The following is a 22,289-nucleotide window of genomic DNA, read 5'->3' as shown; positions in this document are numbered from 1 at the left end:
CAGTCTCCGAGGACAGCAGTGCTTGTCTGAGTGCTTCCGCCAACTGTTTTTGTGATTGGTGGTGGTCTCAGCACCCGAACAATCACTGATCAGGATGTCAAACATGCAACATGCCTAGGAAAGGTGTGAAAGTGCAGTTATTTTGTTATTAGTTCTATGTGATCTTGCTGTTTACGTCAAAATTAAGCATTGATAATGTAACAGTCCAATCTAATTAGAAGGCAAGATATTGAGGTATTATGTAGACCATCTGATACAAACACACATTCTCATAACTGAAAAGAATTACTTCAATGTTGAAAGTGATTTTTTATTAAATACTGTATGTCACAATGCATTGTTAATTCTTGGACGGCGCAGGAGGAACCCATTCCTCGATCTTCTTGCGAGTGGTAGAATATGGTACATACTGTCCTGGAGTGGCACTCAGATTGAATTGGTGATTCTCCCAGGCATATTTCTGAACGGTAGGTGGATGAGTTGATGGAGGTTCCTCTGTCATGCAATGCATCCAGCGATGCCTAGTGTGAGATTAAAAACAGAAAAAATGTAACTCCATATGTGATTGATACCAGGTTATAGATTCCCTTCATTCCATTCCAGATGTGGCAAATTATGTTTTTTTGTGCTTTTTTTCCTTCCCTCTTTCCAACAGCCATAATGTTTTTCTTTTACTGTCAACACCAATACGAGGATTTGTTTCGTCAGGAGGAGATGTAGTTTTGAATTACACCATTCACTTAGCCATGTAATGTACTGAAAAATGAGGGAAAAAAACCCCCTCCAAATTGGGTAAAATTCTAACATTGTTTTTCTACTTTTTTTTTAGCTCCCATAGAGGACTTGAATCTATAATCACTTGTACTACATATCATAACACTAAAGTATTGCAATATATAGGGAAGTTAAAGGGAATCTGTCATGTCCTGTCTACTATGTACACTGCCCCCATTGCATTGTTAGTGATGCAATGTGCAGCACTAACACGCTTTTTTCATTAAAATCGGTGCTGAAACCATGAGTACAAAGCATTTTATAAACTTATATCATACCTGCTTGTTTAGTCATAGGGGTGTGATCCTCAGATTCAGTCAGGGCTGGAGCCCCCCCACACATTAGCATTCTGCTCCTGGCTCACGCTTTGCATGGGGGGCTAGCGCAGTATGACATGGCCAGTCAGCAAAGCTTGCAGCGAGGGAAGCCGCGCATGAACTGTTATGTGCGGCTCACCGCGAGTGCGCACAGTCAGTAAAGCTGTGCCCTCAACACAGCTTCACTGCACATGCGCGGGGAGCCACGGCGCATGCGCATTGAAGCTGGGAACTACACAGCCTCACTGCGCACGTGCGGGGAGCGGCTCATCACAGCGCATGCGCAGCTCCCCTCGCTGCAAGCTTTGCTGACTGGCCATATCATACTGCGCAAGCCCCCCATACAAAGCGTGAGCCAGGAGCAGAATGCTAATGTGTGGGGGGCGCCATCCCTGACTGAATCTGAGGATCACACCCCTATGATTAAACAAGCAGGTATGATATAAGTTTATAAAATGCTTTATACTCATTGTTTCAGCACCAATTTTAATGAAAAAAGCGTGTTAGTGCTGCACATTGCATCACTAACAATGCAATGGGGGCAGTTTACATAGTAGACAGGACATGACAGGTTCCCTTTAACGATCTCTTAAGAAGCCCAGCTACAGGCTGGTCTACCTAGAAGTACAAAGATGGTGCTAAAAGGACCTTCAGTATGCTTCTGGCTGCTATTATAATCTGCACCTCGTGATCACAGTGCAAGGGGATGGGGGGCGATGGGCACCCAAACAGACATTGATTGCAACCTTATAAATGCTGCTGTTAGAGATTGACAGAAGCACCTAAATGATTTAACAGGAGCAAGCAGAGCTAGCTTCAGATGCTACAGTTAGAGGCAGGTGCCGGCTGTATAACATGCCTGGCATCCGCCAGTTGTAAAGTATGCTCAGCTCCTGAGTCCACTCTTATATACAAGTACCTAACAACAGCTGTACAAGTACAGTGGATGTCAGCAATGGGTTAAGAAGGATTAATTTATTATTTAGATTTATGATGGGAGAGAGTTATGCAAGTCAAGAGCTAATCAGTCATTTATAGGAGCCAACTGGGAATGCTGGTTCACTAAAAACTCCTTTGCGTTGACAGCAAACTTACACTGACAATCAGTCTTCACAATGCCATGTAAATTTATATAGCTGGCTAAAAGGGAACCTCTCATATTGAACAAGCAGTCTGATGTGCCACCATCATGGTACAACACTGCAGGGGCTGAGCAGGGTGATAGTTTTTGGGGAAAAAAAATCTTAGCTCATTATTGGCTTAGAGGTCAAGTGGATGGTCTATCAGTGATTAACAGCCATCTCTGTACATATGCCTGCATAGTATCTGTCAATAGGACCTCACACTGGACTCTTAAAGGGAATCTGTCAGCAGGTTTCACTACTTCATCTGAAAGCAAACTGATGTAGGCAAAGAGATGCTGAATCCATCGATGTATCACTTAAGTTTATTGGGTGCTGCCACTCTCACAGAAGTAAGTGCTTTTAGATTTAGCAAAGAAGCAGATTTGAGAAAGCTAACCCCGCCCACACCAGGCTCTGTATGTACAATGTCCATAGACAGTGAGCTGCTTATCACAGGAGGGGGCATGATGGACCAAGGCTCTCATGACCAGCTAGTCACAGCAATGATAAGCTACTGGTGCTAAAACAAATACTGTAAGCAAACAAAACCATGGAGCCTGATAAGAGGCATCACTGAAATCGGTGTTTTAACCCCTACCACATGGTGTCTTCAGATGACATAACAAAAACCTGATGACAGATTCCCTTTAGGCTGTGTGCCCACAATGCGTTTTTTAAGCATTTCCGCAGCGGCAAAAACGCTGCAGAAACGCTTAAAAAACGCATGGTAGAAGGCCTGCCATGTTCCCCAATGATAATCCGCATGTGCTGTGCACATGCTGCGGAAATTTCCGCTGCGGATTATCATTGCGGAAAAAAAACACAGCACTACCTATTATTTTGTGGAAGCGCTGCGTTTTCGCCGCCATTGACTTGCATTGGAATGCTTGCGGATTCTGCATCACTGCATCTGTACATGCGGAATCCATGCGTTTCAATGTGCGGATGGTACCCAGGTGTGGAGGACAGGAGACTCTCATCCGGCCCCGGGTACCATAGAACCTGTAAAAAAAAGAATAAAATAAATGTTATATTTACCTTCTGATGGCCCCCACTGCGCTCGTCCTCCCATGCCAGCAGATCGCGGTGGACTAAAAGGACCTGCGCTGACGTCATAGTCATGTGACGGCAGGTCCTTCAGTGTACCGTGATCCGCCGGCAAAGGAGGACGGAGTGTAGCAAGACACCGGGGGCCATCAGAAGGTAAGTATAGATTTATTTTTTTATTTTTAACCATTCTTTGGGGTCACACTATATAAATCCATGCCGTTTGCATGGATTTATATAGTGTGACCAAGTTGACAAGCACTTTCCAAGTGATGCTAAAATCGCTTGGAAAGAGGAATGCGGAAATGCATGTGAAGAACGCTTCACATCCGCATGTCCCTGGCAGGAAAAACGCATGTACAATCCGCATGTACAATCCACATGTACAATCCACATGTACAATCCACATGTACAATCCGCATGCGTTTTTTCTGCCAGGGAGATGCAGAAACGCTCAGGAAAAATCCAGAGCATTTCTGCATCGTGGGCACATAGCCTTAAGCTCAAAATCAGCAGAGATTACAATTAATAAATTATAAGATATACTGAATCTTATCTCACAAAAGATGTATCAATCTGCTCAGCTTATTTTGCTCTACAGCATGTCATCTATCTGCAGACCAGACTGCATCTTAACGGTGACAGATTCCCTTTCATGGCAGACGGACTATAATGACAGTGATTAAGCACAAAGTAATATAATGTCAGTCAACAGTGGACCTTTCTAGTATGTCGTTGTCATTGATGTACATTTAAAGTGCATAATTTTTGACATAAGGCTGAAAAATACTTCAAGAAGAAAAAATAATTTTATACATGTAAGGTGAATTTTGGATTGACTCATCATGTCTCAAAAGGCTGTGTTTTCTATAGCAGTTTAATTGCTGTGGAAATGAAGCAGCATGAAGTTGTAAGAAAGTTCTTTGTGGCTTTCCTATAAACCTGCCAGTCTCGAATACAAAGCCTTTCCAAGGCTACACAAAGGGACAAGAGTCATTTAAAACTAGTAGGTTTGCATATTAGACATTCCGAGGACTATGAGGACACCAACAGTATTACTCTGGGATCTGCAGGCACGTTACAGTCTAATGTGAAAATAATCAGAGCATGACTGAATCGGAGATACTGTTCTACTTAAAGGTCATTGCCATGGCTTTCCAAACCAATGCTTTGAGTAAAAGCAGTCTTGGATGGACATCAACGAACAAAAGAAAAATATCAAAAATTACTGTACTGATAAACATGTATTTTTTTTATAATAAATTGACAATGTATCAACAACAAAAAAAATCCTCACCTGGGAGAGTAATATGATCACACCTTTTTTTTTCTTTCCGTTTGTCTGTTCTATTTTTAGGAATGGACAAATTGGATTAATCTGCTGAATTAATGATGCAAACAGACGCAGAGGGGCCCCACTGATTATTATGGAGTCCATCTGGGATCTGTTAGGTGGCAGTTTTTAGAACGGAAGTAGTAAACACAAAATCAAGACAACTTGTCCGATATTGACCCGAGTGTCTGTTCAAACTCATCAATGCAAGTCTATGGAACCGTAAAAGATTATTGGACAACACTTAAAAGGTACTTCTCACTAAATTAGAATATCATCAAAAAGTTAATTTCAGTTCTTCAATACAAAAAGTGAAACTCATATTATATAAAGTCATTACAGAGTGATCTATTTCACGCGTTTATTTCTGTTAATGTTGATGATTATGGCTTACAGCCAATGAAAACACAAAAGTCATTATCTCAGTAAATTAGAATAATTAACAAAAAACACCTGCAAAGGCTTTCTAGGCATTTTAAAAGGTCCCTTAGTCTGTTTCAGTAGGTTCCACAAACATGGGGAAGACAGCTGACTTGACAGATGTCCAGAAGGCAGTCATTGACACTCCACAAGGAGGGTAAGCCACAAAAGGTCATTGCTAAAGAAGCTGGCTGTTCACAGAGTGCGGTATCCAAGCATATTAATGGAAAGGTGAGTGGAAGGAAAAAGTGTGGTAGAAAAAGGTGCACAAGCAACCGGGATAACCGCAGCCTTGAAAGGATTATTAATAAAAGGCCATTCAAAAACTCGGGGGAGATTCACAAGGAGTGGACTGCTGCTGGAGTCATTGCTTCAAGAGCCACCACACACAGATGTATCCAGGACATGGGCTACAAGTGTCGCATTCCTTGTGTCAAGCCACTCATGGCCAATAGACAACGCCAGAAGCGTCTTACCTGGGCCAAGGATAAAAAGACCTGGACTGTTGCTCAGTGGTCCAAGGTGTTGTTTTCAGATGAAAGTAAATTTTGCATTTCATTTGGAAATCAAGATCCCAGAGTCTGGAGGAAGAGTGGAGAGGCACACAATCCAAGCTGCTTGAGGTCTAGTGTGAAGTTTCCACAATCAGTGATGGTTTGGGAAGCCATGTCATCTGCTGGTGTAGGTCCACTGTGTTTTATCAAGATCAAAGTCAGCGCAGCCGTCTACCAGGAAATTTTAGAGCATTTCATGCTTCCCTCTGCCGACAAGCTTTTTGGAGATGGAAATTTCATTCTCCAGCAGGACTTGGCACCTGTCCACACTGCCAAAAGTACCAATACCTGGTTTACAAACAACAGTATCACTGTGCTTGATTGGCCAGAAAACTCGCCTGACCTTAACCCCATAGATAATCTATGGGATATTGTCAAGAGGAAGATGAGAGACGCCAGACCCAACAATGCAGACGAGCTGAAGGCTGCCAACAAAGCAACCTGGGCTTCCATAACACCTCAGCAGTGCCACAGGCTGATCGCCTCCATGCCACGCCACATTGATGCAGTTATTGATGCAAAAGGAGCCCAGACCAAGTATTGTGTGCATTTACTGAACATACATTTCAGTAGGCCAACATTTCAGATATTAAAAACATTTTTCAAGCTGTTGTTATAAAGTATTCTAATTTACTGAGATAATGACTTTTGTGTTCTCATTGGCTGTAAGCCATAATCATCAACATTAACAGAAATAAACACTTGAAATAGATCACTCTGTTTATAATGACTCTATATAATATATGAATTTCACTTTTTGTATTGTATACTTTCGAGAAAAATAACTGACGTGTGAAGGAACCCTTACAAGCAGTATTGAAGAGTGTCCACACGAGGGCCCTTTGTTCACCAGTCCTGGTACCAACCTTACCAAAGGGAAGCACAGGATGGGTGATCTCGCAAAGGTCAGACCTCTATCAAACATTTATGAATACCCTAGGAGTATGCCATAACTTACTGATGGGTAAAGTCTCTAAATCATATTAGTCACCACATAAGCCATTTTTAAATAAAGACATTTATACAATCTACTTAGATCATTGGAAAATTGCAGCAGCATCCGCTTGACTGCTATCCTATGAAGAAATAGTGGTGGATTTTAGCTGCAGATTAGTGCAATTAAAATCCACAGCAATTCTGGCCTTACCCTTCATGGGAAACTGAAGAAATTTGAAAATTATATTTAACCCTTATTCTCTATATAACTGTAGATCTTGGCACAGAATAGTACAAAAGTATTAAAAAGGCTTATTATAACCTAGGTGTATGTTGGAGAAGTGGTACAGGAATATTCTTGACAAGTTATAGATTTTTGGTTTTTTTTAATTCATTTTACTCATTTACATCAAAAGTAATGATGCAGGATGAATGAATGAATGGACAACAAATAGATTTTGTCTCACTGCTTTATCATGCCAGTTAGTACCATGGAATAATTTATAGGAAATGGCAAACCTTTTGTTCATTAATGTTTGCTAGAATACTGCCATATGGTTCCTGTGTGGAAAAGCACCAAGAATTGCTCAGCCTTGTACTTAGTGACTTGTTATTGTTCTAAAGAAAGTAGAACAAGCCAAGATCGTGTGACATTGTGAGAAAACACATTTGGCACTGCAAAAACATCTCCACTGTTTTTTCCAAGGAAAAGGGAAATAAAAGAAAAGTAAATTAGCTTCATCCTTCAGTTATCTTTTTCAGACAGATTCTGCCTGAAAATAGTGCTGAAAGAAAAAAAAAAATAAATAATAATGGGAAAAAGCATTAACATGTGCACTGCAAAGTCAAAACAAATTAGTCTTTCTGACCTTCTTTTAACTGCTTCAAAAGTCATGAAGCGGTTAAAAGAAGTGACCTGACCAGGTGGTCACCAATTTACCTATACAGATAATATATACAAAAAAAAAAAAAAAAAAAAAACATGCCGGATGGCTGCAAAAACAATGATGCTTAACGTAGAACACTGCTGGCGTGTTCCTGATGTGTCTTCTGCTTCAAAAAACACAGCGTCTAAAAGATGTCATGGCACAAACCCTCAGAGGACAATGACAGACAATTCTCATTAGTAGATTCAGTTTCCTCAAACACAATGTTGCTAAACATCTGGTTAAAAAGGGTATTCTGGTCTAAGCAAGTTATAACCAATGGTTAGGTGATATTGTTAGATTGGTGTGGGTCTCACCGACGTGACCCCAGATGTTCATGCTTTTTTTGGTGACAAGAATACAGCCATGAGAAGTTGAATGGAGCAGTAGGTCACATGTGCCCTTCAGGTCTATGGCACTTACGAAGCTGCCAAATGCAGCACTTCACTATCTTTATATCTTCAGGACAACAGACATCTATGTAGCAGAGCACAGGCACAGCCTGCTGCTCCATTTAACTCCTCCTGGAGTCTCCTGTCCTAATGATCTACATAGCAATAGCAAGCACCTAACCAGTGGATAGATGAGAACTAGTGTAAATTATAACACCATTTTAAGCTCTAATCTAGTCTATCAGCCATTCAATCAGTCATGTCCGCTTACTTATCAAAATTGAACAAAACTTAAATGGTCATTATTTCCACATCACAATCTGCTCCCACACCAAAAAATGATTCTGAAATATCACAATACACCCCCCTTCACAAGCACATTGGCTAGCAGTAACGTTTGAGAAAGCCCTCACATTCATACGCTAACTACATTTGATCTCATCCAAATACATTTATCTGTCCCCTACTTACACAGAAAACTATCAGAATACTAGTAAAATCATTTATAACCTAGACTACAGTAACTACTATTTAGTCTAAAGTGCATGGCAGTCCCAGCACCAGACACCAATCTATCCTTACATTTGTATGCATCATCTACTGCTCCTTCCATTCTTCTAATGTAGGCCTCCAAAACATGCTGCCCGCTGAAGGATTTCACACGGCCCTTGGAGAACTGGGAGACATGGGCTCCCTTTTTCATGTATTCCATCCTGGAGCAGAGCAGAACTAGTCAGCCCCTGCCCCAACGTGATGAGGTCATCCTGCTGCAGACCTCGTCACACTGCTGCTGTCACTACAGAGGTGACAAAGACACCGCAGACATAGCAGGAGATGGGAAGTGCTCCATGAAGGAGCCGAAGATTCAATGTACAGATTATTATTACAGGTGGGAGGGGGGTGTTATTGTTTCCACACATTATGGTGATGTGGGGGGGATTGTGAGAGCAGGAGCAGTGTGTGTGTTTGGGGATATTATTGAGAGGAGCAATGTGGGGAACATTATTTAAAGGGGCAGTTTGGGGGACATTATGGAGAGGGGCAGTGTGTGCAAATTATTTATTCACGGGCACAGCATAGGGCAGATATTTTTATTCAGGAGAATTTCAATCACACCGCTATTTTTATGGCACTTTGTCAAGATGTGCTGTAGAATACCGGAGAGGAGGGAGGTCTGTGGAGACTAGCTTTGGATTGCCAAATTCATCATGGCGTCTGTACTACATGGAGACAAAAGGGAAGGTGGGGGGATAAAATCAAAGAAGATGTCACCTATAAGGTACCTGGATGTACAGCGGGTGAAATAAGTACTGAACACGTCACCAATTTTCTAAGTAAATATATTTCTATAGGTGTTATTGACATGAAATTCTCACCAGATGTCGGTAACAACCCATTCAATCCACACCGGCAAAGAAATCAAACAATGGATGTCCATAACTTAATTTATGTATAATAGAGAAATGACAGGGAAAAGCATTGAACACTTACTGAAATTGAATTAATACTTTGTACAAAAGCCTTTGTTGGTGATGACATTTTCAAGATACCTCCTGTATGGAGAAACTAGTCGCATGCGTTGCTCAGGTGTGATTTTGTCCCATTCTTACACAAAAACGCTCTTCAAATCCTGAAGGTTCTGTGAGCTCCTTCCATGAACTCTGAGCTTTAGTTCCTTCCATAAACTTTCTATTGGATTTAGGTCAGGTGATTGGCTGGGCCATTCTAGCAGCTTTATTTTCCCTCTCTGAAACCAACAGAGTTTCCTTGGCTGTGTGTTTGGGATCATTGTCTTTCTGAAATGTCCACCGTTGTTTCATCTTCATCATCCTGGTAGATGGAAGCAAATTTTTATCAAGAATATCTTGGTACATTTGTCCAGTCATCCTTCTCTCAATTTTATGAAGTTTCCCAGTTCTGAAAACCAGCCCCACATCATGATATTCCCACCTCCAAACTTCACTGTTGGTATGGTGTTTTTGAGGTGATATGCAGTGGCTTTTGGCCTCCAAACATTGTGTGTATTATGGCATCCAAAGAGTTACATTTTGGTTTCAACTGACCAGACTATATTCTCCCAGTATTGCAGAGGCTTGTCTAAATGTTGTTGAGCAACCTTTAAACACACTTGAACATGCTTTTTATTCAGCAAAGGAGTCTTGCATGGTGAGCGTGCATACAGGCCATAGAGGTTGAGTGCATTACTTATAGTTTTCTTTGAAACAATTGTACCTGCTAATTCCAGGTCATTCTGTAGCTCTCCACGGGTGGTCCTTGGCTCTTGTGAAAATAATTATCAGAAAATTTGTCCTCTTCTGTCTGAAATCTTGCAGGCAGCAACTGTTTGTGGCTTTTTTAAATGGTGAAATTATGTTCTTTCCACCTCCGGATTATGGCCCCAACAGTGCTCACTGGAACCTTCAGTAGTTTAGAAATTCTTCTGTAACCAATGCCATCAGTATGTTTTGCAATAAATAAAGTTGCAAAGGTCTTGAGACAGTTCACTGGTTTTACCCATCATGAGATGTTTCTTGTGTGGCACCATAATAATGAAGCCACCAAAACTGTTTTAAAGATTCAGCGCAGGGTATTACTTTCTAAATAAACATCTCACGACCAGAAAATCATCTGTTCGAGCATAGCGGCCACACTATGCTCTAACAGATGATTTTCTGGTCGTGAGATGTTTATTTAGAATGTAATACCCTGCGCTGATTGCTTGGGAATGATTACCTAACCAAACTAATGCTTTTAAAATGAGTAACCAGCCGCCTCCCCAACATGTTTCACCATTACTGGGGTCTTCAGGGGTAATGAGGCTGAAGTATTCACTGCATTACCAAGCAATAAAGTGTTGGTCTGCAGCCACACTATGCTCTAAGGCTGTGTGCCCACGTAGCAGATTTGATGCAGAGAGTTTTTGCCTCTCTCTGGCAGAATAAAACGCATGCATATTTACATGCGTTTTTTCTGCCAGAGAGAAGCGTTTTTACATGCGTTTTTTCAAGCAGTTTTCCAAGCGATTTTAGCATCACTTGGAAAAGTGCTTGATAAGTTGGTCACACTATATAAATCCATGCAACCGGCATGGATTTATATAGTGTGACCAAGTAATAGTTAAAAAAAAAAGAATAAGAATGGTAAAAAATAAAAAAAAAAGATTATACTTACCTTCCGATGTCCTCCCGGTGTTTTGTTCATGCCGTCCGGTCTCTTGCAATGCTCGCGGTGGTGTGAAGGACCTGCGGTGACGTCATTGAGTCATGTGATGGGTCACATGACTCAATGACGTCATGGCAGGTCCTTCACAACAGCATGAGCATTGCAAGAGACCGGACGGCATGGACAAAACACCGGGAGGACATCGGAAGGTAAGTATAAACTTTTTTTTTTTTTTTTTTTTTCAGATTCTATGGTACCCAGGTCTGGATGAGAGTCTCCTCTCCTCCAGACTTGGGTACCATCCGCACATTAGAACGCGCCAATTACGCAAGTACAGAAGCAGTCTTGCGGAATTGGCGCATTCTAATGCAAGTCAATGGCGGCGATTACGCTGCGTGTCCGCAAAATTAATGAACATACTGCGTATTTTTGAGCGCAGCATAAACGCTACGGAAAAATAAGCAGCATGGGCATTGAAAGTGTGGAATTGCATTGGAGACAATGGGGGAAGGTTTACCAAGCGTTTCCCAAATGTTTACGCTGCGGAAATTCCGCAGCATAAACGCTTGGAAAACGCATCGTGGGCACACAGCGTAACAGATGATTTTCTGGTCCTGAAATGTTTATTTACAGTTATCTTTGTCTCAAGAGTACTAGCCTTATAAATGTATCCAAGTAGGGACACAGCTGTAGAGCGAGTCGTTATCCCACTAGGGACAACTGATAGATAGCGAGGTGAAACACAGTGTGACTATATCCCAGGAGGGACATACTATTATAGTGGTGATATCACAGTGAATTTAGTGTTACCTAGGCAACTATATCCCGAAAGGGACAGGAGAAATATTAGGGGAATTAGGCTGTGTGCCCACGATGCGTTTTTTAAGCGTTTCCGCAGCGGCAAAAACGCTGCAGAAACGCTTAAAAAATGCATGGTAGAAGGTCTGCCATGTTCCCCAATAATAATCCACATGTGCTGTGCACATGCTGCGGAAATTTCCGCTGCGGATTATCATTGCGGAAAAAAACGTAACACTACCAATTATTTTGCGGAAGTGCTGCGTTTTCGCCGCCATTGACTTGCATTAGAACGCTCCAATTCTGCATCTGTACTTGCGTTATTGGAGCGTTCTAATGTGCGGATGGTACCCGGGTGTGGAGGACAAGAGAGTCTCATCCACACCCAGGTACCATTAAAAAAAGCTGTAAAAAAAAAAAAAAAAAAAAGAATAAAATAAAAAAATATATACTTGCCTTCTGGCGGCCCGCGGTGCGCCTCTCCTTGCTTCCCGGCACTTCGCGATGGAATGAAGGACCTGCGCTGACATCAGAGTCATGTGACGGGTCACGCGACGCTGACGTTGGCAGATCCTTCAATCCACCGCTGCCGGGACGGTGAAGCAAGACTGCGGGGGCCATCGGAGGGTAAGTATACTTTAATTTTTTTATTTTTTGACATTCTCTAGGTCACACTATATAAATCCATGCTGTTTGCATGGATTTATATAGTGTGACCAAGTTGTCAAGCAATTTCCAAGTAATGCTAAAATCGCTTGGAAAGCGCTTGACAACCCGCATGCGGAAATGCATGTGAAGAACGCTTCACATCCACTTGTCCCTGGCAGGAAAACGCATGTACAACCCGCATGTACAATCCACATGCGTTTTTTTCTGCCAGGGAGATGCAGAAACGCTCAGGAAAAAATCCTGAGCATTTCTGCATCGTGGGCACATAGCCTTAGACACAACCTCTTTAACTGTATTCCAGAAGGGACATATTACAGTGAAGGGATATCAAAGTGAATTTAGTGTCATATAGGTAATTGTATCCCTAAAGGGACAAGATATCCTCATCAGCTGAATATCCAGGCTGATTTACTCTATAAGTGACTGGTTTCCTACCACATATTTAAAGGTCTGAATACATATTTGAGCAGAGATCAGTCATTATCAATTATCATTTACATCTCCAGGACCAAAAGGAAAAGTTTTCCAGGTGATGGAATTATCACCTGGGCAATACTAGGGAAATCCTGAAAACATGATCTCTTGGTAGCTCTTGAGGACTGGAGTTGGGGAACACCGTTATAGGCCATTAGTTGAACCAGCTGATATTTTTCGCTAAGTGGCAGGATTGCTTTCTAATTACTGATAGATTGCAGCTGGTGTCATGACTTTCCTTGGCTTTTTGCCCCTCTTTCTTCATGTGTTCAATACTTTTTCCCTGTGTCATTTCTCATTACTACACATAACAATTTATGAACATCTATGGTTTAATTTCTTTACCTGTGTGGATTGGATGGGTTGTTATTAGAGTTGAGCGAGTATGTTCTATTAACCCTTTCCCCGAGTATGCTCAGGCCGAGCTCCGAGTATTTACAGCTGCTCGGTGATCTAGTTGAATCGCTCCCGTGTGCATGATTTGCGACTGTTTGACAGTTTTATTACATGTGAGGAATGTCTATTTCTTACACATTCCTCACATGTAATAAAGCTGTCAAACAGTTGCAAATCATGCACACGGGAGCGATTTAACCATATCACCGAGCAGCTGTAAATACTCGGAGCTCGGCCAGAACATACTTGCTCAACACTAGTTGTTACTATCATCTGGTGAGAATTTCATGTCAAGATGACTATCAAAAATATATTTACATATTTACTTAGAAAATTGGTGACATGTTCAACACTTATTTCACCTGCTGTAGATGTTTATTTGTGATACTGACTACATATCATCAGCACTGTCATTCCTGTATGGTTCACAGTCTGATCATGGCTGTTTACAACAACTCCCAGTATCTCCTTACCATTGTTAAGAACATACTGGGAGTTTCAGGTTCATGCTATATAAGTGTATATGGAGTTGACCAGACATTGCAATTAATTGCTGTACCAAGCTTGGTGCTGCGCCCATGCACCGACGGTGGTTCTAATCTTTTACACATGTAGCTATCCATAAAAGGTTCAAATTACATGCTGCATGGCTATGTTAAAAGTCAGAAATCCTCAAAACTTGGAGGTTATGAGGGGGATTTGGAGAGTTTCTGCTGCTAAAACTAAGTGTAAGTTAAGGTGTGGTAATACTGTTTTTTTGCAGCAGTATCTGAGAAGAAACTCTCCAACTCCCCCTTAAAAACTCAAAACTTGGTTGTAGTGATGTATTCATGTACTGACAGTGGTTCTGGTGGTTCCCTGACCATATATACAGGTGCATCTCACAAAATTAGAATATCCAAAAGTTTATTTCAGTTCTTCAATACAAAAAGTGAAACTCATATATTATATAGAGTCATTACAATCAGAATGATTTATTTCTGTTAATGTTGATGATTATGGCTTACAGCCAATGAAAACATATGTATATGTTTTACGGGCCTATATAGACGGCTTAAAAGGGTTGATCCTTTAACCACTTCGCGCCAGAGCCTGTTTTTGCCTTCGTGACCGGGACAATTTTTTCAATTCTGACCACTGTCACTTTATGAAGTAATTACTCTGGAACGCTTCAACGTATTCCCCTGATTCTGAGACTGTTTTTTCATGACATATTGTACTTCATGATAGTGGTAAAATTTCTTCCATATAACTTGCGTTTATTTGTGAAAAAATCGGAAATTTGGCGAAAATTTAGAAAATTTTGCAATTTTCAAACTTTGAATTTTCATGCCCTTAAATCAGAGAGATATGTCACACAAAATAGTTAATAAATAACATTTCCCACATGTCTACTTTACATCAGCACAATTTTGAAACCAAAATTTTTTTTTGTTAGGGAGCTATAAGGGTTAAAAGTTGACCAGCGATTTCTCATTTTTCCAACAAAATTTACAAAAACATTTTTTTAAGGACCACATCATATTTGAAGTCACTTTGAGGGGTCTTTATGACAGAAAATACCCAAAAGTGACACCATTCTAAAAACTGCACCCCTCAAGGTGCTCAAAACCACATTCAAGAACTTTATTAACCCTTCAGGTGCTTCACAGGAATTTTTGGAATGTGGAAAAAAAAAATTAACATTTAACTTTTTTCACAAAAATGTTACTTTAGACCCAATTTTTTTTATTTTCACAGGGGTAACAGGAAAAAATGGACCCCAAATTTTTTTGTGCAATTTCTCTTGAGCGTGCTGATACCCCATATGTGAGGGAAAACCACTGTTTGGGCGCACTGCAGGGTTCGGAAGGGAAGGAGCGCCATTAGACTTTTTGAATGTAAAATTTGTCTGAATAATTAGCAGACGCCATGTTGCGTTTGGAGAGCTCCTGATGTGCCTAAACAGTGGAAACCCCCCACAAGTGACACCATTTTGGAAACTAGACCCCTTAGGGAACTTATCTAGATGTGTGGTGAGCACCTTGAACCCCAAGGTGCTTCACAGAAGTTTATAATATTGAGCTGTAAAAATAAAATTTTCACATTTTTCCCACAAAACCGTTTTTCATCCCTTAATTTTGCATTATCATAAGGGTAATAGGATAAATTGCACCATGAAGTTTGTTGTGCAATTTCTCCTGAACACGCCGATACCCCATATGTGGGGGAAAACCACTGCTTGGGCGCACGGCAGGGTTTGAAAGGGAAGGAGCGCCATTTGACTTTTTGAATGTAAAATTTGTTTGAATAATTAGCGGACGCCATGTCACATTTGTGGAGCCCCTAATGTGTCTAAACAGCGGAAACCCCCCACAAGTGACACCATTTTGGAAACTAGACCCCTTAGGGAACTTATATAGATGCGTGGTGAGCACCTTGCACCCCCAGCTGCTTCACAGAAGTTTATAATATTCAGCAGTGAAAATAAAATTTTCACATTTTTCCCATAAAAAATGTTTTTCATCCCCTAATTTTGCATTATCATAAGGATAACCGGAGAAATTGCACCATGAAATTTGTTGTACAATTTCTCCTGAGTACGCCGATACCCCATATGTGGGGGAAAACCACTGCTTTGGTGTACGGCAGGGTTCGGAAGAGAAAGGAGCGCTATGTTGGCTGGGATAGGCAGCAGACACCATGTCACATTTGAAGAGTCGCTGACATGCCAAAACAGCAGAAACCTCCACAAATGACCCCATTTTGTAAACTACACCTCTCAAGGAATTCATCTAGGGAAGTAGTGAGTATTTTTTAATTTTTAAATTTATACCATTGGGCAGTGAAAAAAGCATAATTATATTTTTACCACAAAAAAATGTTTTACCCTCAGATTTTACATTTTCACACAGGGCAATGGGTAAAAATGGTGCCGAAATGTGTCACACAATTTCTTCTAAAAGTGTCAATACCCCATATGTGGCTGTATCGTACCACTTAGCCATATGGTGAGATCTGGGGGGGACGGAGTGCTATTTGACAATTGGAGAACAAATTATTGTAGAATAGGCATTTGGATTTGGGAGCACAAAATTTTCTGAATTTCTTTTGGGGTGCAAGGGTCATTTTGCTTTTCCAGAGCCTTTCTGCTACCAGTAACTTGGAAGTCCCTTATATTTTTAACAGATGACGGACCTGAGTGGGGACTAGCTTTTTTTGAGGACTGAGTTGAAGCTTTTATTGGGAACATTTTACGTAACATTTATCCGGCGCTCTAGGCTGAGCACTTACATCGGGGTTTCCATCTAAATTTCCAAGTGATGTAATTCAGATGAAACCCCTGCAGGATCCATTCACTGTAATGAGGCAGCAGAGTTACTCTGGACACCGTCTGGCCTCTGTGTAGCGGTGTCCTTTTTTTCAGAAGTGCACAAAACTGTGGCCAACCGCACTTTTATGCACGCCTAAAACAAATGACACCGTGGGATCACAGGCTAGACGGCGTCCACAGTGGCCTATATCTGTCTCATTACAGGGAATCTTCCGTCATGGGTTCCGGCTGAATTACATATTTCAGAGATTTACACGGAAACTCTGGTGTAAGTGCTCAGCGCAGAGCACAGGATAAATGTGGGCAGAGCCTTACTGGGATCTTTGGGGACATAATAAACAAATCAGTAGCAGGTGAAGAATTGGTTTTATTTATTTTTTACGCCGTTCCTAGTGTGATATAACTGATGAGATTACTTTATTCTTCGGGTCGGTGCGATTACAGAGATACCAGATTGATATCGGGTTTTTATGACTGACAGCTGTCACACACTAAGACGCTTTTTTTGCAAAATCTAGTTTTTGCATCACCATATTTTGAGAGCTATAATTTTTCCATATTTCGGCCGACAGAGTCATGTGACGGCTTGTTTTTTGCGGGACGAGTTGACATTTTTATTGGTACCATTTTTGGGGACGTGACATTTTTTGATCGCTTTCTATTCCGTTTTTTGGGAGGTAAAATTAACAAAAACAAACAATTCAGGAATTGTTTTTTGAGGTTTTTTTTTTATGCCGTTCTGCGTGTGGTAAAAGTGATCAGGCAGCGTTATTCTTCGGGTCAGTACGTTTACAGCGATACTACACTTACTGTATTTTTTTTATGTTTTGGCGCTTTTACACAATAAAACTATTTTATAGAAAAAAATATTTTTTTTGCATTGCTTTATTCTGAGCGCTATAACTTTTTTATTTTTCGGCTGATGGAGCTGTATGGCGGCTTTTTTTTTGCGTAACAAGATGACGTTTTCAGTGGTACCATTTTTATTTCTATTTTGTTTTTTGATCGCATTTTTTTCCACTTTTTGTTTGGCAATATGATGAAAAAGCATATTTTTTTGCTCCGTTTTTTATTTATTTTTATTACGGTGTGCACAGAAGGAGTTAATTAGTGTGACAGTTTTATAGCTCGGGTTGTTTCGGACGCGGCGATACCAAATATGTGTACTTTTTTTGGTTTTGTAAAAATATACGGATTTATTGGTTTAATATTTTATTTATTTATTTTTATTTATTTTGTGATTTTTTTATTAATAGTTTAAAAACTTTTTTCACATTTTTTCTTAGTCCCTGTATGGGACATTAATTTTTATTTTTCTGATCTCTGATCTCATGTAATGTAATAGACATATATTACATTACATGAGATCTTCCCTGACTGTTTCAGTCAGAGTCTCCTGTCTGGCTACAGCTGCAGCTGAGCCAGACAGGACACCACATATGGCAGAGCTGGAGGCGGTCATGTGACCTCCAGCTGCCATAGCAACCCCAGGTCCTGGAAGGACTCGGAGGGCTTCGGAGAGGTAAGTTGACGACCCCCTCTCCTCCTGCTGTCTCCTATATGCCGCGATCACTATAGATCACAGCATATAGAAGACAGCTAAGGGTTAACATCACTGGGACCTGATCTAATCAGGTCCCGATGATGTTCCCTGTCAGAGCTAACGCTCTGCACCGGAATCGCAGCGCTTGCAGGACCCTGGGGGTCCTGAGCGCTGCGAGACCACCCACCGTTTTTAAACGTCGGCGCTGCACAGAGCCCGGCAAGAGCCGACGTTTATCTACAGTGGGCGGTCGGGAGCCGGTTAAGGGGGTTTATTTACATTCCTCTTATTTTCTATAGTGGACTATTCTAATTAAAAAAAAATGTTTTAAGCTGGACACAAAATATTTTAGTGTATATTTACTGCTCTGAGAGAGGAGCATACAATGCTAGTCATTTGATTACACAATGGGGAGTATGAATCGTAACCAATGCAGACCATCAGTGCCATATATGCTGGTTAATAGAATTACAGTACTTATTTGCTTTTCATGAGATTTTCTTTGCTGTCAGACTGAGCAAGCAAGCAGTGTAATCTAACAGTATTTCAATCACACATTTTTCACTGCTTTGGAGACTTCATTAGCACAAAAAATCATGGGCCAATTGGCCCTTCTAGGTTTGCATGTACAGTACAGACCAAAAGTTTGGACACACCTTCTCATTTAAAGATTTTTCTGTATTTTCATGACTATGAAAATTGTACATTCACACTGAAGGCATCAAAAATATGAATTAACACATGTGGAGTTCTGGAAGTGATGATATGGTCCGCACAGAGGAAAAACTTTGGCTAGTACTTTGTATATACAAAGATGAATCCAAAAATATCCTCAGGGTATGTGCCCACGATGCAGAAATGAAGCAGAAAATTTCTGCAGCGTTTCTGCATGTTCTTGGCAGTCAAAAACGCTTGCGGATTTTACACACGTTTTTGACGCATTTTTTGCAGCGTTTTGACTTGCGTTTTTCAAATGCATTGGGACCTCAAATCCGCATGCAGAAACGCACAAATAATGGACATGCTGCAGATTTTTCCGCAGCATGGGCACAGAACATGCAGATTTACATTGGGGATCATGGGGCATAGATTAGCAAGCGTTTTGCAAGTATTTACGCTGCGGAAAATCCGCATCAAAAACGCTTAAAAAACACATAGTGGGCACACAGCCTCACTCTAACTATACAATTTGTTCTAATCAACTTTTATAAAAACACATTTTTCGATATACACTTTGTCCATATAGCAATAAGCTTTTGTATTTCCTAGTTAAAAAAAAGTTTTAGGCTGAGCTGCGAGCTATGAATGCACTGCTGTCTTCACCTCTTCATCCGCCAAGAATCTTTGTTGTCCCTTAGACAGCAATCCTATGCGTTTTGACCGAATTTCTCCAGAATGTGCACAAAGTCTCTCTCATTATATATATATATATATATATATATATATATATATATATATATATATATATATATATATATATATATATATATATATATATATATATATATATATATATATATATATATATATATATATATATATATATATAACTATGAATTAACACATGTGGAATTATATACTTAACAAAAAAGTGTGAAACAACTGAAAATATGTCTTATATTCTAGGTTCTTCAAAGTAGCCACCTTTTGCTTTGATGACTGCTTTGCACACTCTTGGCATTCTCTTAATAAGCTTCAAGAGGTAGTCACCGGAAATGGTCTTCCAACAATCTTGAAGGAGTTCCCAGAGATGCTTAGCACTTGTTGGCCCTTTTGCCTTCACTCTGCGGTCCAGCTCACCCCAAACCATCTCGATTGGGTTCAGGTCTGGCGACTGTGGAGGCCAGGTGATCTGGCGTAGCACCCCATCACTTTCCTTCTTGGTCAAATAGCCCTTACACAGCCTGGAGGTGTGTTTGGGGTCATTGTCCTGTTAAAAAATAAATGATGGTCCAACTAAACGCAAACCGGATGGAATAGCATGCAGCTGCAAGATGCTGTGGTAGCCATGCTGGTTCAGTATGCCTTCAATTTTGAATAAATCACCAACAGTGTCACCAGCAAAGCTCCCCCACGCCATCACACCTCCTCCTCCATGCTTCACGGTGGGAACCAGGCATGTAGAGTCCATCCGTTCACCTTTTCTGCATCGCACAAAGACACGGTGGTTGGAACCAAAGATCTCAAATTTGGACTCATCAGACCAAAGCACAGATTTCCACTGGTCTAATGTCCATTCCTTGTGTTCTTTAGCGCAAACAAGTCTCTTCTGCTTGTTGCCTGTCCTTAGCAGTGGTTTCCTAGCAGCTATTTTACCATGGAGGCCTGCTGCACAAAGTCTCCTCTTAACAGTTGTTGTAGAGATGTGTCTGCTGCTAGAACTCTGTGTGTCATTGACCTGGTCTCTAATCTGAGCTGCTGTTAACCTGCAATTTCTGAGGCTGGTGACTCGGATAAACTTATCCTCAGAAGCAGAGGTGACTCTTTGTCTTCCTTTCCTGGGGCGGTCCTCATGTGAGCCAGTTTCTTTGTAGCGCTTGATGGTTCTTGCAACTGCACTTGGGGACACTTTCAAAGTTTGCCCAATTTTTCGGACTGACTGACCTTCATTTCTTAAAGTAATGATGGCCACTCGTTTTTCTTTACTTAGCTGCTTTTTTCTTGCCATAATACAAATTCTAACAGTCTATTCAGTAGGACTATCAGCTGTGTATCCACCTGACTTCTGCACAACACAACTGATGGTCCCAACCCCATTTATAAGGCAAGAAATCACACTTATTAAACCTGACAGGACACACCTGTGAAGTGAAAACCGTTTCCGGTGACTACCTCTTGAAGCTCATCAAGAGAATGCCAAGGGTGTGCAGAGCAGTCATCAAAGCAAATGGTGGCTACTTTGAAGAACCTAGAATATAAGACATTTTCAGTTGTTTTACATATAATTCCACATTTGTTAATTCATAGTTTTGATGCCTTCAGTGTGAATGTACAATTTTCATAGTCATGAAAATACAGAAAAATGTTTAAATGAGAAGGTGTGTCCAAACTTTTGGTCTGTACTGTAGATATTCAAAACAAATAGACTGGGATTTTAGCCTTGACAAGTGCAAGTACTGAAACTTCCTAGCATTGACTGGCAAGTCTGTCAGAACACAGACCGGTGATGACAGACGCCTGTAAGCTGTGGGCAGAGAAATAAACCAGCCTGTGCTTTCAGATAAGCATTGATCAACTTATAGTCTCCTAATTGTCATAAGCTATAGGTCTATGTATGAATCTAAAAATATTAATGAATATAGCATTTATAAAAGACATTTCACTCACCATTCAGGGGGCACCATACTTCCATCCAAATTCCAGTAGGTATATTTCCCATTCATCTCAATTGTATATTCTACCCACCGGTGACGTCCTGCAAAAATAACATGCCAGGCAGAGTCAGACACAAACAGGATTACATTATATATTTTTTTCATTTCAATTCTCCAAAGAAACTAGTATGGGGAGAGTACTAAAGCTGAAAAATACACAAATATATCATTATTAATAGTAGCAATAATAATAATAATAATAATAATAATAATAATAATAATAAAAAACTATATGGACAAAAAAAAAAAAGATGAAGAGAAGTATGATTTAGTTGTACCAAAAGTGTGAACATGGTCTCTTGCTTTTACATAGGTCCACAATTTAAATTTAGCATTGATTATTATAGAATAGATGGACAAACATTAACGAGCAGTCTTACCAAAGAAATAACGCTTGTCTTCAAAATATTTGTTGCCATATTTGTCAATTCCAACAAGGGTGCCAGTTTTCAGGTCACCAGACCTACAAGGAGAGAAGAAGAAGAATAAAAATGCACCACCTTAAAAAAGGGTTTTCTGGGCTCAAGAGAAATTTCTGCAGTTAATATAACTGCAAATTCCTGAATTGGGACAGTGTACAATGTGCCGACCAGATTTCCATTCTCTTCTTTCAATGTTCTATTTAGGGAATGGATGAGAATCTAGTCAGTAATATTTGCTATCATATGATCTCCCACTCGTGCTGGAAATAGAGAGGAATTCTGTCCACATTGCTGGAAAACCATTTATTGACCAGA

At 40.5% G+C, this 22,289-nt stretch overlaps 1 protein-coding gene across 1 annotated transcript in view; it reads right to left on the bottom strand.

Moving 5' to 3' along the window:
* Positions 1 to 289: 289 nt before the first annotated feature.
* The window catches only part of NDUFA12 (NADH:ubiquinone oxidoreductase subunit A12), a 31,880-nt gene continuing 9,880 nt past the window's right edge, over positions 290 to 22,289 (bottom strand). The window contains exons 2-4 of the mRNA XM_073650691.1: positions 21,933 to 22,015; positions 21,506 to 21,593; positions 290 to 521 (exon numbers count right to left, since the gene is read on the bottom strand). Coding sequence (XP_073506792.1) covers positions 341 to 521; positions 21,506 to 21,593; positions 21,933 to 22,015 — 352 coding nt within the window. The 3' untranslated portion in view covers positions 290 to 340. The remainder of the gene's footprint in view (positions 522 to 21,505; positions 21,594 to 21,932; positions 22,016 to 22,289) is intronic.

Source organism: Phyllobates terribilis, unplaced genomic scaffold (genome assembly GCF_046119375.1).
Source record: "Phyllobates terribilis strain yellow unplaced genomic scaffold, ASM4611937v1 Scaffold_11__3_contigs__length_659146591, whole genome shotgun sequence".
Classification (NCBI taxonomy): Eukaryota; Metazoa; Chordata; class Amphibia; order Anura; family Dendrobatidae; genus Phyllobates; species Phyllobates terribilis.
Note: the sequence above shows the minus strand (reverse complement) of the source record. Positions and strands in the feature narration are given on the sequence as shown.